Consider the following 15,388-nt stretch of genomic DNA (forward strand, 5'->3'; position numbering starts at 1 on the left):
TAGTCTGGTGATGACAGCATTGAGAAAAGGCGTCCATGGCCCTGAATATTCGAGCCTTGTCTATTGTAATCTATTAAAGCTACCTGTAGAAACTAATCATTCTCACACACTTGGTACAACCCTCCAAGCGCCCGGGATGAAACTAGCCATCAGACCAAAGATGACTCTGGGGAGAATCTCTGGCCCGTATCTCGAGAAGCCCGCCTTTGCCATTGTCGAGGTGACACCGACGGCGCTGGTCTCCCTGTACGCTTCCTCGGTTGCCAACTCTGCAAATGCCGCGCCCAGATCCGGGTATGAGCAAGCGAGACCAACTGATTCGGTGCTGATGGTGTAACCACTCGCCTCTTCGTCAATGATGGCGGGTGGCTGCACCAACAACAGTAGCAATAGGTCCGGCTCGGCCTGCAGGTTTTCGTGCGCCTTTCGCAGATCCGCGTAGGGCCAGTAGAAGGCGTTCTTGATCATCCACATGACGAGCCACGGCTGCTTCGCGGCGAATCGCTCGTTCCACGTCGAGGAGGAGAGGAGAATGAACCATGGCTTCTTCCAGTCTGTGCCTTCTTCCTTCTTAAGCTGCTTCAGTGCTGAGACGATTGTCGTTGTTGAATCTTGCAGGACCCTGACTGTGGGCTTATTGTCGTTTTCGCCCAGCGCGCAGATGATTGTGTCGGCGCCGATGAGACAGGCTTTGATACGTGTCTCGTCGGTGACCTGGCCCTCGATGATTTCGACACTGTTATCCGTCTTGAGCTGGGGAAAGGTTTTGATGAGCTTTTCGCGGGAACGGACAAAGATCTTCATGTGAGAAAAGGGATTCGTGGGTTTGGCAAGGAGGGCTTTCAGGGTTTCGCTTCCGGTGCGGCCGGTTGCGCCGAAGATGGCCAGGGTTCGGCCTGGAGTTGAGGGCTTTGCATCGGATGGCATATTGGTTATTTGAGGATAAGGTTGGCCTTTTTGGTGAGAGTTTACTAGAACTTCGATTGGAAGATTATCAGATACACTCGCGGGCCACGAACCTATTTAACGAAATCTTCTTTGTTGAACACAAGAATGCTACGCCGGCATGGCAAACATGAAATTCGGTGTCCATACCGGTCCCTTGGTTGTTACCGATCGGAACGGGACCGCTCCGGACATTTATTATAAGTTGGCCCGCATTTGACATCTGAAACAGATAAGAAAACAGTACCTAACACTCTCGATTGGCAAATGAGGTATGCAAAGTACAGAAGTAGGAACGGGTCGAGACCGTGCGGGTTGGCACGTCTTAGCTCGCGGGATCTTCGTCATAGACTCAAGACCTGATGCAACACCGCCCTAGTACATATAATTCCCAGTCGAGCAAACAAGCGTCATAAGTCACCGTAACGCGTGGGGTTACGCGGCCATGTAACCCGACCCCCAAATGCAATAAATCCCTCGGACTTCGTTCTCGTTACAAAGGGACTTAGGGGCCGCAGGGTTTTTAGGTCGGCGGACGGTGGCTGGAAATGTCCGCCGTGAAAGTCCGTTTTTTGTCCGGTCGCCGCATCACGTTTTTCTCGGCGGCTGAAAAGCTTGTACCGACAACGATTAAGCCGAACATCGGCACAATATACAAAAGTTGACGCGAGTGGCTCCGCCTCTTCGAGCATCTGGGTTGCTAGTTGCAAAATGAACACATGAGTTGCCAATGTGATGGTCCACTTTTGTTGGTTCACGGGGTCGTATACGACAAATAGTGGTAGCAACTATCACTCGTCTGTTGGTGATCCTATTGCTTGTTCTTCTTCTTTTTCTATCTTACATTGTAGGCAGGAGTCGGTCGAAGTAGGTAGTGACGGCCTGGGTGGTTGCCCCACCTTTATCCGGCCGTGATGACTAAGCCAGTTGTCCCATTTCGCCCAGGGCAGGTGCCAGCCAGCCCATGGTACCTGCCTATTACTCCTTATCAGCCTTTGCTGTTCCAACAACTTTAGTTGTTGTTGTGCACAATTATATCAGGAAGCTCGGTCGCCATTCAATTCTACCTAAGGCAAGGACATATGATTAAGCATTTCTCACTTTTCGCTACCAGATCGGGACAACGAAAGTCGAAGAGACTTTAGAACCGTACGTACACTATCTTCCAACCTGTCATCCGTCTCTTTCGTTTTATCAAAATTGCCATCAAATCGCGCTCGGCATGATATCTTGGTTCGAGAAAGTACAGCAAGAACATTTTCCAAACAACTGGGGACTGAGATGTCCGATGGGGCTCGGCACTGTTTTGCATTGCAATCATGTGGGCACATGTATATGTCCATCCTCACACTCACGACTCGAAAGATGGCGTGTTTGATCAGAAAAGAGGAGCTTCTACCAGGCATTGTCAAAATTCTTGAAGGGAAAATAAGCGTTCCACTACAGACAACAGCCACTTTGAATGTTTGTTTGTATGGAGTTTCTTATTCTCGTCAATCCATCTCGTCCATGAAGAGTCTACTATATCCACCAACTCTATGACGAGAGATGGTGCCGAAGATGATTACCAGCCCCAGGTGGTAATAACGGAGATATAAGGAAGTATAACTACGTGTAGACTGAGATTTCGTTAGTAGAGCACAAAACTTGGCTTCTACAGGAGTGCGACTCTTACCCGTTTCCGAAAGTTCAAACTCAATGCAAAGCTCACAATGCCGATCCCCTAAGGGCAACTGGATCCAGTGCAGATATACTCGCCGTTACCAATGGGTTTGCAACTGCAGCCGCGAGCCTCAATCTCGATGCCCCTCTTCGTCATGGCGGTTGTAGGGATGAAGTCCTTCGGGCAAAGTCTGCCGCTGCAGAACCACTCATCGCCGATCTTATGGCAAGAGCACTGTCTGGCGACGAGCTCGGCTTCAGGAGCGGGAGCTGCGGCCGCGAGCGCGGCGAAGAGGGTCGCGAAGGTGAGGATGGAGAACTTCATGGTCTTTCTTGTTCTGTCGAGTTGGCCGATTAATTGGGATAGATGTTTAAATGCCTTTGAAACTTTGAGTTGTTGGGAAGTTGCAATTTACTGTATCGATGACAACAGAATGGGGATTATTTATGTTTTGACGACAGCCCGGCATGTACGACTATCTCATGTCTCAATTGGGTTATTAGAAGTTTAGACATAGCTTCTGCCTGTTTGTATTCGCCTTCGACGCCTACAACCTTTGCGAGCTTCCTCTTCTGGTGAATGCATCTGCAACTCAATTCTCAGCTTCGCCCAGTTTTGCTGAGACTGGAGCTATCTTACCTTAAAAACTTGAGATTAAACGTGGGAAACTCTGCTGATTGGAAGGAGTACTTCTCGAAGGATCGCGCATTTGTTGACCTTTTGCGCAGCTGTGCCACCTGAAGAGGCATGGCCATGCCCGATTCAGCAGGTCGTTAAAGTAGATCCGCGGTTAGTATACTAGCGTTACCTCCAAAGACTTGCGGGATGTGAGACTCGCCTAGTCCTTGCAATAGAAGCCTCTAACATCGGGCACTTATATCGACGTTGTGAACATGTTGTGGGAACTTTTGACCTCATTGTTTTTGGTGTGGCGGTCGGTGGTGGCCTATCGCTTTGTGGAAGACCGCACGCGCGTATGTGTGAGAGAGGCAAAGTCACGGCTAGGCTTCGGGGGGGGACTGAGGTATGCCAAGCAATGCTATCTTGAACTTGTTGCTCAGGCCAATAGTATATGAAGCTGCAAGACTATGTTCCAGATCCCTCCAAAAGATCCAGTCACAGTGTGCTACTAGTACTAGAGCTGCATCCACTCGGAATTCCGCGAACTCGCCAAGCCCTACAGCATGCGCGACTTGTGAGATGCCAAGCAGCAGGAAGAGGCGCGAAATGGCACATTCCCTTTTGGTACTCCGTACTGTGAAGGAATTCCTACAGAGTTATTACTGAGACATGAGTAACGAGTGACTTGTGATGCCGTAATGCAACAATGCAAGTCTGTCTGCCTGAGTCCCTGGTCACAATTTTTAGTAGGATCAGTTATGGTGTGACGATTTCATTCACGATGGACATCGTCTGTTGAGAGCGAATCCTGAGCAGGCAAACATGGTGGTACGCGGCATGTATTGGGGTGGCATCGGCAGTGTGTTCGCAGACATCGAAGGCGACCACTCTTTATTGCGGACAGCGAGATACGATCAAAGTTGGCTGCGTGTTATTGATATAAATTACTAAAGACACCAAATATCTGCCAAGAAGAGGAGAAGTGACCTCCTATAGCCGTGTCAAAGAATCGAAGTTTCCCACTCTATCTACCTTCGCAATCGATCTTGTCAGGTGTAGAAGTCAAGAGCCCCAGAAGCGGCCAAGCTAGGTGTTCTTGGATACCCCTCTCAGAACGACAGATAAGAGATCGGCTTTTTTCTACTCCAGCATCTCCAACTCGAACTCCCGAACCAGGATGCTGCCACCCAAACGAGTCTTGGCCCAATTGAAGACGCTAAATCGATACCCCATGAAGAAGAACCACTCATTGTTCAGTCCATACACAGGTCCGAGCTGTTCAAAGTTGTCACCATCGGTGCTGAACCAGAACGTAGCGTTGGGCCACGCACCCGATCCGGCTACAGGTGGTGCAATGTCGGCCTTGATGCGAAGCCACAAATCGCTGCCAGCTACAGTAGGTCCTTCCGCTTTGACCTGTCCATTCGAAGTTGTCAACGAGTCCCGCACGGCCATGCTGATCTCGTCAACATACACAAGCTTGGACACGCCATCCACCTTGTGTATCCCGATATAAGCGCTCAGTTGACGCAGTGCTGCTACACCTGCCTGGTCTCCATCCACCATCCCAGAGATATCGAGATGGAACGTAGCCTGGCTTCTGGGGCCGATGATGCGTTGAGTAAGGGTGTTTGCGGCTCCGTACAGCCCCTCGCATACCGTTGCAGTTCGCAGGGTGAAACCGTCGTATCCCAAGCTCCAGGCACTGTTATCGGGGTTATGATTCCACTCCCAACGGGGGTTTAAGGCGACGCCATCGAACTTGTCGACATAAGACCCAGTGCCCTGGACTGTCTTTGAGGTTGTGACGGGCATGGCGTACTCGGCACCCCACGCACCGTTTGCATCTGTGACCACGTTCGGCCAACCTTCGGCATCGAATTCGACTGGGGCTAGAACGGGGGCACGGCCACCGGGGTAGACGTCGATAAAGGCCATGTAATACCACTTTCCATCCTGGGTCGACACAAGGCCGCCTTGATGCGGTGCTCCTGCTCCCTCGACAGGAGCCTTCATCTGCGCAACCACCTGTCGGGCTTCATATGGACCCCAGGGACCAGATGTCGATTTCAGAACATGTTGCTCGTCTCCGGGCTTGGTAACCCAGATGTAGTAGTTGCCGTTGATGTGGTAGAATCTCGAGCCCTCAATGTACCTGTGGGCATCTTCAGTGTACACAACCTGGTAGGAGTCAGTATCTGGGGGAAAGCTTCGAGACATTGCCAACTTACCTCGTCGCGAACCTCTGTGAAGCCATCTGGCGACAACTGCGCAAGGCGGATGTCGATGGCGCCGTAGGCGATGTACATGGTGTCGTCGGTATCAACCAACAGGCCCAGGTCATAGTAACACTTCGGAATGGGGTCATGATGAGTCCACGGGCCCTCGGCACTGGAGGCAGTGTAGATATGCGTCTCATCCGTGCCTTGGATGCAGCCATACCAGTAAAAAACACCGTTACTTTCGCGGTATCCCAGCGAAGAGGCCCAGACCCCGTTGACGTAGGCTGCGTGATCGCTGCCGTTGAGCGAGAACTTGGCACCGAGTGCGAGACGAACTCCCAGTTGACAAGATCGTAAGACCGGAGAAGAGGTGCGCCGGGAGAGTAGTGCATTGTCGAAGCACTGTAGTAGAATGTGTCATCGATCCTGAAGACTTCATCGTCTGCGAGGTCGGCCCATATCACTGGGTTGGTGAAGGTCGATTCCTGACGAGTGGTCAAGGCCGAACCGATTTGACCGAAGCCAAGAAGAATAAGGGAAAGCGCTGCAGAAACTTGCTGTCTCATCATGACTGCTTGGAAATGACGAACAATGCCGATTTCAATTTTTCAGTTAAGGAATCAAAGATATGATGGTGCTTCTATCATTCCCTGTATCATTTATCGGCTTCTGTCAATAGTTTATATGTCAGCCACACTCTCAAATGCCAAGATCTTAGATACATGTTTCTCGGCTTGACCTTTAGTCCGCGTTGAAAACTGTATGCTCTAGGTCGCCATCGTCGTTCCTAGATCATGCAAGACGGCAGTATCTGCTATCGTGTCGGACGCTTGGGTATTGGGCGGGTAACCTATTGCGATACATGATGAAGTTGTTAGTGCGATCTACGCAACATTATCGCGTAGCTTTCACAAAGCACTCCTACTGCATGCCGTGCTCCAAAACTATGGTTATTCTGGATGACGGATGCATGTTCTCCACGTGGAAGATTCGGTTCGTATGGGATAGTCCCAACCGCTAATCTCTCATTGATTCGGATGGAGGAACTTATGCGGGGTGCAGGTGAGCATGGGTAGCTTTCGCTAATGTAACACGGCTCAATTACCATCCAGCGTGGTATTTAGGTCTGGTTAAAAACTGTGGATGAATTCGGCGTAAGGAGTCAAGGACCGAAGTTTTCGAGCCAAACGGATCGGGCCGCATAAGAAGGAGATGGGATACCTGATCAAACCTTTTGTTCGGCAATCGGGTAAAGGACTACTAGGAGAACCGTCTTCTCATAACTTCCTTTGCACTTTCATTGGTTATCAGGTCTGCTCATGATGGATCAGGGCAATTCTTGTGTTTCTTTTCGTTGCGTAAAGTCATCGCCTGTAATTAGGCAATATAGTGATTAAAGGGAAAACGCTCGGTGGAAATGTCATAGCCAACAGCTACTTGATTGCCAGCTTTGATGTGACATCGACACCCCCGCATGGATTAGTAGAGAAGGTGACTACCCTCGCACAACCCAGCTACCGGGCCTGCATGGTCCTTTAGCCGGAGTAAGCGTCCTCTCTTGGTTTGCTCACCTTCGTTTCCAGGGTACGAATATCATGAAGAAACTCTCCAGGGTTATTTCCATTGCTTATGCCGAGGGACACAGTCTCTAGATTGCTCTGCTCGTCTTTACGGAGTATATAGCCTGCTTGTATAACATTGTGCTGCTTACTTCTAATCTCGGAATTACAAGAATAGTCATTAAGCTCTTTCAAAATGACTTCTTACATATGGCGTTTCACTTTAGGGGCTTTGCTCACTTCTTTGATAGCATGTTTGGTAGAAGCTGATAACTCCACGTTCTACAACCCAATTCTGCCTGGTTGGCATTCCGATCCATCTTGCGCCCAGGTCGACGGCACGTTCTACTGCATCACCTCGAGCTTCATCACATTTCCGGGCTTGCCATTATACGCCTCCAAAGACATGATTAACTGGAAGTTGATAAGCCACGTATGGAATCGAGAAAACCAAATGCCTGGCGCCAGCCAGCAAACCAAGGGTTGGAACACCTTCCTAATGGCCCACCCAACTGCACAATCAATGCTGATCTTCTTTCTATAGGTCAACAAGAAGGCTTCTACGCCGCAACTCTTCGGCATCATGATGGCGAGTTCTGGGTGGTGTGCGAGTACCTCGGCCTGCCCGACGGAATGCTAGGCACGGTCTTCAAAACGAGCGATCCGTTCGACGCAGCAGGGTGGAGTGATCCTTACACATTCCCAACGCCGAACGGAGATTTGGATCTTTTCTGGGACGACGACGGAAAGATGTACATCCCGGGAGGCGGCCACGTTCTTCTCGACATCGACCTCGAGGCGGGGACAGTCGTCAACAACACTCTCCTCTGGGCTGGCACTGGCGGTGTATGGCCTGAAGGTCCTCACCTCTACCGCAAGGACGGCTGGTACTACATCTCTGCGGCCGAGGGAGGAACCGAGACTGGGCACTACCAAGTCATGGCTAGATCTTCCAGCCTGACTGGCCCCTATGAACCGTGCCCGTATAACCCGGTCTTGACGAACAAGGGCACCGATGAGTATTTCCAGGTATACATTCACGTTCTTCGGGATACTTCCTGGTTGGTTCTAAGTTCGGGACGATAGACTATCGGGCCACGCAGATCTATTCCAAGACTCTGATGGGAACTGGTGGGGTGTCGCTCTCGCCACCCGTTCCGGGCCAGAATGGAGAATCTATCCCATGGGCCGCGAGACAGTCATGTTCTCAGTCACTTGGCGGGAAGGCGAGTGGCCGATACTGGAACCTATCAGAGGCAAAATGTCGGGTTGGCAAATGCCCGCAACATCGAGAGATCTCTCGGGAGACGGCCCATTCAACTCGGACCCCGACACGTACGACTTTACAACATTGAGCAGTATCCCTCGCAATCTCATCCATTGGAGAGTTCCAGTTGAGGGCTCATTTTCGATTGATGTCTCGAAAGGACTTCACGTCGTGCCTAGTCGCGCGAACCTCACAGGCGATAACGCGGAGCTGGATGGTCGTTCGGGGCTATCATTCATCGGACGACCTCAGACGGACTCTCTCTTTACCTTTCAAGCCGTCATTGACGCACCACTTACTGACGTTGACCAAGAAACTGGTGTTACGTTGTTCCTGACGCAATTCAACCACGCAGATGTCGGGGTAGTAACCCTCCCCAAGACGGATGGCTCCGGAGGAAATGCTCGCATGCTACGCTTCAGGGCCACAGGAGAAGATGCGCCTGCAGAAAACCTCGTCAATTTGCCTGAAGCATGGGGAGACGATCCGATTTGGTTCCAGATTGCTACAGTCAACAGCACCCACTATACGATGGCCGCATCCCAGGCTTCTCAACCGGACCAGCAAATCGTTATGAGTACGTTCTCGGCAAGATTGGTCAGTGGCCAGAGTGGTCCTTTCACCGGGTCGTTGGTGAGTATCTACGCTACCTGCAATGGCGCTGGCTCTGGAGTTAACTGCCCGTCTGGAGGCGATGTCTGGGTGAAGGAATGGCTTTACGAAGGCAAAGGTCAATACTACACTGCAACGGATCTCGTTCCAGAGTAGTGTGTGTGTCGGCAAACCCGATGTACGAAGGCTTTGTCTTCTAACTTTCAGATTCACTCATCATCTATCGTCCTCGTCTCTTTGTTGGCCTGCTTCCAAATTTCTTTCATCGTGACTTCCCCTTCTGCGCCCCTCCATTTCCTACCATCCAAGTGCCGGAGACACAACTGCTTTCCTTCGTCAGGATAAAATAACCAACAAGCCCATCTCGCCCACATGCCCTGCTCTTTCATCTGAGTCCGCGCCCGATGTCCGATCGTATCCTCGATAAACGCCCCTCTAGGTATCGCCAGCCGCGTCGGAAAGACGCGCGTCAAGTAATGGTCCGTAGCTGCGATGTGCGGCTTATCATGCCAGAAGAACATGGGAGTCAGCGGCACCTGCGTCCCCGGATGTGATTTGGATGTAAAATTTCGCCTGAGCTTGGCCGTCAACGCTCTTAGATGCGGGAACTCTTGCGCGTGGGCAGTCTCGGCATATTTCAGCATCCGTACCGAAGCAAGACAGACATATTTCACCGGGCTCTCTTCATCTGAGTCCTGTGTCTTCATGACGTCGAGTATTGGCGCTACGGGAATGTCATAGACGAGCGTCCAGTCATGCTGGTGGACCCAAACGTAGGGCGTTGTCGCTATTCTCAAGGCTGTCCGCACCGCGAGACCGAAACCCAGCCTCTCTGACGGCTCGACGAAAGAAACCCGGAAGTCCTTTGTCAGGCTTACGGTAAATGTCGCCGAATTCGTTGTTACGGTCGCCGCCCGTCCGTTGTAGCCATACTCTGCGTCTCCTTGCGCTCGACTCAATTCCCCAGGACTCTCATATTGGTCGTATTCTCTTAGCACGAGCTTCTTGACATTGTCTTTGTACTCTGCATACTCCTCTGCGCCCTTCTCCGTCACCTGACCCTTCTTCAGCCTCGGCACGTCACCTATGCGCTCATACGTGTCCAAGACAACGATGATGCGGCACGACAACAGGTCACTGCAGTGAAGGCGGATGGATTTGAAGACAGCATCCAAGAGTTCTGTCAAAGGCGCGGACGGGGTTGGCGATGTGGTTATTATCAACGTCAGAAGCTCTGAGACTGATGCCGGCGCTGGCGGCGCAAGGGTGGAGGACATGGTTCTCACCGAGCGTCATGTAATGGGAGAAGAGGAGTGGAAATATTCCGTTCAGACGGGAGACGTCGACGGGTACGTATCTGGTCGGAGTTAAGCCTTTTTTCGGTGAGGTGGGGCACCCCGCCGGAGCCTGCACCAAAAATAATTGTTAGTTGCGGCAGCCGGCAGAAAACTGCGGCAGCTTAAGGTACATGCCTTGCAAACCATGAGGCGCAAAAGAAAGACACGGTTTCCGTGGCATAGACTGATTCCGGGATTGAATCTATAGAAACCTGCAGTCGTTCATTTCTTGCCGAGTGCTGTGAGTGCTGTTTGACAGTTTCGGCGGCGCCTGAGCGTTGGAGGCCAATTCCGGGCCCGGACTAGTAAGCCCTGACTCGGCGGGGGGCCGGGCCCGCAGCCCGCGCAAAAAAAATTCAAACCCGGCATCCAGGATGCAGAATTTTCAAAAGATTATGACCAGCCTGGGGGTCGAACCCAGAATCTCCTGATAACATGTTCAATCGTAGTCAGACGCCTTGCCATTGGGCCAACCGGCCATGGTTGTTCAGATCCATCGCTGGATATTGGAGAGAGAGGCCGGGTTGGGCTTTATGAAGCCTTCTTGACACCACATCTCGACCACACAACAACGAGCACCACTCACCCCTGAGCATTTCACAGGCATTCTGACGATGATCAAGATGGTGCTTGATCAGCCACGTTAATAATTCAACAAGTCTATTGCCATAGGGTATCCCAACCAGCCATGCCCAAAGAACTCCAAGCAATGTTGTGAAAGCAAATACATACCAGGTCATCACATCCACTTTCTCTCCAAATACTTCACACCTTCTTCTTCCAAGCACTCAAAAAGAAGTACCCCCCACAAATCTCCGACGTCTGCGCGCCATTGCAATGCATATCGCAGTTCCAAGCCGGCGCAACCGTCGTCGGCGGCGTCCGCGAACAGTAACACTGGTCCCCGAACTCGGTGCCAAAGTACTCGTAATCAGAACACACCTCCGCGCAGAGCCGGTTCGTCTGGTCCTCAATGACCGTGTACTTGTCCGGGAATACGCGGTTCGAGGTGTCCTCGTAGCAGCCAATGTACTCCCAGTCCACCACCTGCACCCACGTCGTCGTCGCGGCGGGCGCTGCTGTCGTTGCTGTGCCGTTGGTGTCTGAGCCGGTTGTCCTGCGATGAGTGTTAGTATCGACCCTTCAGACGGTCTTGAATGAGGTGTTTTATTGGGGATACTTACTTTGTCGCCGCCACGTTCTTAAGGTCTAGGATCTCTGAGCTCTGCCTTGCGAGCATGCTCCCAAACACACCGGCAACGATGGCTAGCAGCGCAAGAAGGAATCCCAGTATGCACCAGAGTATGAACATCGCCAAGCTCATACCACATATCCTCCTCTTCGACGCTGATGGCTGATGAGGATGGCTCGGTATACCGGGTACTTGGTTGTACTGGTGATAATACGGCGCGCCCACGATCTTGTCCGGCTCCGGCACTGGATGAAGACCATTCTCAACGTACGAATCGTCAACGACTTGTGGCTGGCTGTAATGCGTGTTCATGTGTTGTGCCGCCCTCGCATCGGATCCTGTCGGGTCGGCGTTATGGCCTCCCGTTTGCTGCCCGTAGGAATGATCCATCTCGTGTGCCTCGTCTCGCCAACTTCCACCTGACCGCCGAGTGTAGTTGATATTAAGCAACGCCTTTTGCTCAGGTGACTGCATCCAGATGTTCAACTTTCAAGTCAATGGAAACGGGGTATCGCTGTGAGATGATGTCGACGAGTGACGTTAAGCAGAAAGGAAAGTAAACCCAGAACCATGGAACAGCCTCCTCTCGCGAAACAACACGGAACACCTTGCTTAAGAAGCGGCTTTACAACTGAACAGGGCTGGCGCTAGGCAGCCGAATCATAGAGCAGGGGTTTGACCATCGAACACAAGTAGGATTCTTCCCCTTGCTGGAACCGCGCCACTGCCACGATGCTGCCAATCGCGACATGCCAAAGTCGCCTAACGCGTCAGAGTCTCACGTTGTCAGCACCAAAACCTCAGCTTCACCGGCTCACGGATCTCATGAATGGGCTAGAGAGCTCTCACATAAGAGCCACAGCAGCCGCCACTTGGGCTGAATGAGATGAAAGTTACGTGTAGGTAGGAACGTGGAAGGCTTCCGTTGAGACCTTTCACCTCGTCACTTGTCGATCTTGTCCCAAAATCAGCCTTACGAGGGATCACAATAAGCTTGGCATTGGGGGCTTGGTACGACGTGCTAATCCCCTTTGAGGTCTTTCCATTTCCCAAAGCTCGTACCTAGAGTGGATTAAGCATATTTCTCTTGGCTGTCAGCCGCTTTGACGGGAAGAAAAGCCCACCTGAGAAGTTGTTCCTTTCAATAGAAACATTTGGATCGCTTTACGGAGTACTCCAGTCAAGTAAGTGCGCTTCCGTTCGCAAAAGCTCTTTCTGTTTTGAAGGAGCGCTGTCCTTTCATGTTCATGCTGCAAAGTGCCTTCTCGGCATCGCGTGGCATGACGGTGCTCAGATGAGACAGTGTCCACCTCCTCGGGTAAGGTACTTATGAGACGAAGGGCAACTTTGGCAGTGAGTGCTGTCGATGCGCAATAATCTAGATCAAAGTCTATTCTCACTATTCTCCATGATCCCCTCTTCTGTCTCATGATTAATAGCTCTCACGTCCAGATTCTATCTCGGAGATGAAGCATTTCACTCATCATGATCATCAATGGAGTCATCCCGTCTGACATGCATGCGCCATCAGCGCTAACCCCGCCACCAATCTACCACTCCCGAAGCTGACTTCTCCGCCTCAACCTTGTTTCTAAATAAACCTTTCACCATACCTACCAGGTACTCTGATGTCATGTCTCGAAACAGGCTCCCAATCATCGCCAAGAACAATAAACAATATCCTCTTGTAAGAACTCTGTCTAAAACGGAGGGGGATGACCGGGCCGCAACAGCCACAATGGTCTTCTTCCTCCGCCACCTAACAGGCCCAACCTCCATCGCAGAAGAACCCTCCCTAAGCAAAGTCGTCCAACACGTCCGGGAGACGGCCGTGTGTCTCGCGGTCCTCGGACAAGTGGACCACGGCACCGGTCTGCTGACGGTCCTCCACGCGCACGGGATTCCGCCGTTCGACCTCCGGGAATTCGGGCCCGAGGTCTTTTCGGAGGATTTCAGCCGGTGCCGGACTCTCGGCAAGGGATGCGACGACAATGGATCTAGCATGTATGAGGTCCCCGTGAACCCCCCGTGAATCCCGCGCGCGCGGACCCATTTACGCGGATTGTGTTTGCTTTTGGGTGGGAATGTGTTGGGAGATGGCCGCGGTGGGCTACGCCTGTTCCGAAGCACTTTTCCTCCTCATCTTCCTCCCCCTCCAACCATGAACAGCAATCTCACCCATCTTCAGACGCCGAGATAGAAGCGGAATCCTCTCAACACAGCGAAGATGACAACGACGACGAGAGCGACCCAACCCTCGACGCCCTGGAACGCTACGCCCGCACCCTAGTCTGCAACCGCTTCGCCCCTACCTGGCACGAAGACGAATCAACCTACGAACTCGCCCGCGAGCTGGCGCTAGGCCAAGAGAACAGGGCGAACCCGCACGGCCCCGTCCCGATGCGTCTGGCCGGGTTCTGGGGTCTCTGGGAGTGCATGCTGGCGCCGTGGCAGATGAACCAGGTCGTCGAGGGGACGGGGCGGGTGTTGGCGCTTGATCTTTCTGTGAGGTTGTTTCGTGATGCGGTGGGTGATGGGGACGCGAGTTGCGATGATAGTAGCGGGATGGAGGAGGAAGGGGACCGATTTGAGGAAGAGGTTGTTGATGGGTTCGTCCCCGCAGAGGGGGAAGAGGATGAGGGGAGGGGTGAAAGTTGCGAAAGTAGTACCCACGAAAGTGAAGAAGAGAGCGCCATCGAGTTATGGGGGAGGACGATAGCCACCCTCCACACCGCGCAGGACCAGATGCCTATGCTGGGCAGCATGCGCGAACTATGGCGTTACGGCTGGTTCACGGATCCCTCCAAGAACGCTCTCGTCAAGCACCTAAATATCGACCTCGCGCACATCCGCGAAGCCGCAGACGCGGGGTGCGAGATGCTCAGACGACGACTCGAATGTGGACCAGAGAGGCCAGGCCGTACGAGGGGTATACCATCGCCGAACTCGCGCGCGCAATCGATGAGAACACACACGCTAATGCGCCGTATGCCCCCGATGAACTGCGCGATCGGGAGGATATGCTCGTCGAACGGACGGTTCTTGGACCGGTTGACCTCGATAAGGACAAGATCTTTCGTCCGGAGAGCTTGCTCCGCTACCCTGCCCCCTCGCATCAGGAGATCCAGGACCTTGAAAAGAGGCTGGAGCTCAGCGCCCCGTTGCCGGATCAGTACAAGCCTTTCTTCCGGGTGACGGACGGGATGGGACCGGTGTGGTGGAATGTATCGCAGCATCTACGCATCCTGGCCCCGCTGTCCAAGGTTACTGTCCAAGGTTACTGTCCAAGACGACGAGCTTCCGCCAAGCATGCAGCTCGAGTTGCTTCCATCCCGGGGTCTCGCTGACGGCACGTGTATATCCTGGCCCCTTCTCCGGCGGGTGATCTGCGTCAGCGAGAGCGGCTATGAAGGAGACCTCTGGCTCGTGGGAAATATGTAGCAGAAGCCAAGGAGGCCTTCTTCCAGATCTTCGACAACGCCTCAGACCAGGACCGACGGTTGCTCCGTAGGGAAGTAGAAGAAGTCTACGGCAGCATCGACGGTTTCCGCAAGTTGGAGTGGGGTCTGTTGATGTGGACGTCGTGGTTCACGGAGATGGTTCCCTACCGTGACCTAAGTGCTCTGATGGACGACTTGGCAAGGGGCAGTCGGCGGACGGTGAAGGAGTGGACGCTTCAGTTCGATCCGAGCACGAGGAAGTTGGATGCAAGATTCTATAAGACGGCTAGTGCGTTGGATTCGAGTAAGGAGGTGGAGAATTTCAAGGATGGGAAGGGCAACCTTGTGCTGTCTTCGCCGGGGACGATGGCGATGGGGCCGTTGGTGTATCCGGAGAATGCAATGACCATGCCCATGGTCGATCACTGATCCCAATTACTCAGAGTGAACCATGACGCACTCGTCTCGAGCATGGTGATCGGGGATTGACAGGACAGTAGAACCTTGACAGATATAAATAGACGCCTCAG

At 52.5% G+C, this 15,388-nt stretch overlaps 6 protein-coding genes and 1 non-coding gene across 7 annotated transcripts; 1 reads left to right on the top strand and 6 right to left on the bottom strand.

The window, feature by feature from the left end:
* Positions 1–102: 102 nt before the first annotated feature.
* Positions 103–1,168, bottom strand: BDP81DRAFT_474753 (uncharacterized protein; the record flags this gene model as incomplete). The annotated part of the gene is made up of 1 exon (XM_060594703.1): positions 103–1,168. The coding sequence occupies exon 1, from the start codon at positions 925–927 to the stop codon at positions 103–105; it is 825 nt and encodes a 274-aa protein (XP_060440598.1). The 5' UTR covers positions 928–1,168.
* A 1,341-nt stretch (positions 1,169–2,509) lies between these two features.
* BDP81DRAFT_398250 (uncharacterized protein) lies at positions 2,510–2,932 on the bottom strand (the record flags this gene model as incomplete). Its single annotated transcript, XM_060588430.1, has 2 exons — positions 2,510–2,564; positions 2,700–2,932. The coding sequence occupies 2 exons, from the start codon at positions 2,930–2,932 to the stop codon at positions 2,510–2,512; spliced, it is 288 nt and encodes a 95-aa protein (XP_060440599.1).
* A 1,329-nt stretch (positions 2,933–4,261) lies between these two features.
* Positions 4,262–6,017, bottom strand: BDP81DRAFT_409733 (glycosyl hydrolase; the record flags this gene model as incomplete). The annotated part of the gene is made up of 3 exons (XM_060589089.1): positions 4,262–5,410; positions 5,461–5,786; positions 5,855–6,017. The coding sequence occupies 3 exons, from the start codon at positions 6,015–6,017 to the stop codon at positions 4,370–4,372; spliced, it is 1,530 nt and encodes a 509-aa protein (XP_060440600.1). The 3' UTR covers positions 4,262–4,369.
* Positions 6,018–7,206: 1,189 nt separating this feature from the next.
* Positions 7,207–9,045, top strand: BDP81DRAFT_464387 (putative xylanase 27; the record flags this gene model as incomplete). The annotated part of the gene is made up of 4 exons (XM_060594141.1): positions 7,207–7,225; positions 7,262–7,492; positions 7,555–8,082; positions 8,114–9,045. 4 exons carry the CDS (start codon positions 7,207–7,209, stop codon positions 9,043–9,045), a joined length of 1,710 nt encoding a protein of 569 aa, XP_060440601.1.
* Positions 9,046–9,186: 141 nt separating this feature from the next.
* On the bottom strand, positions 9,187–10,166 carry BDP81DRAFT_464388 (alcohol dehydrogenase; the record flags this gene model as incomplete). The annotated part of the gene is made up of 2 exons (XM_060594142.1): positions 9,187–9,212; positions 9,245–10,166. The coding sequence occupies 2 exons, from the start codon at positions 10,164–10,166 to the stop codon at positions 9,187–9,189; spliced, it is 948 nt and encodes a 315-aa protein (XP_060440602.1).
* Positions 10,167–10,622: 456 nt separating this feature from the next.
* Positions 10,623–10,705, bottom strand: BDP81DRAFT_t296. The gene has a single exon. It is a non-coding gene; the product is annotated as a tRNA-Arg (tRNA).
* Positions 10,706–10,991: 286 nt separating this feature from the next.
* On the bottom strand, positions 10,992–11,730 carry BDP81DRAFT_329634 (uncharacterized protein; the record flags this gene model as incomplete). Its single annotated transcript, XM_060585335.1, has 2 exons — positions 10,992–11,343; positions 11,411–11,730. The coding sequence occupies 2 exons, from the start codon at positions 11,728–11,730 to the stop codon at positions 10,992–10,994; spliced, it is 672 nt and encodes a 223-aa protein (XP_060440603.1).
* Positions 11,731–15,388: the final 3,658 nt, after the last annotated feature.

Source organism: Colletotrichum phormii (assembly GCF_030913505.1).
Source record: "Colletotrichum phormii strain CBS 102054 chromosome Unknown BDP81scaffold_23, whole genome shotgun sequence".
NCBI classification, from domain to species: Eukaryota; Fungi; Ascomycota; class Sordariomycetes; order Glomerellales; family Glomerellaceae; genus Colletotrichum; species Colletotrichum phormii.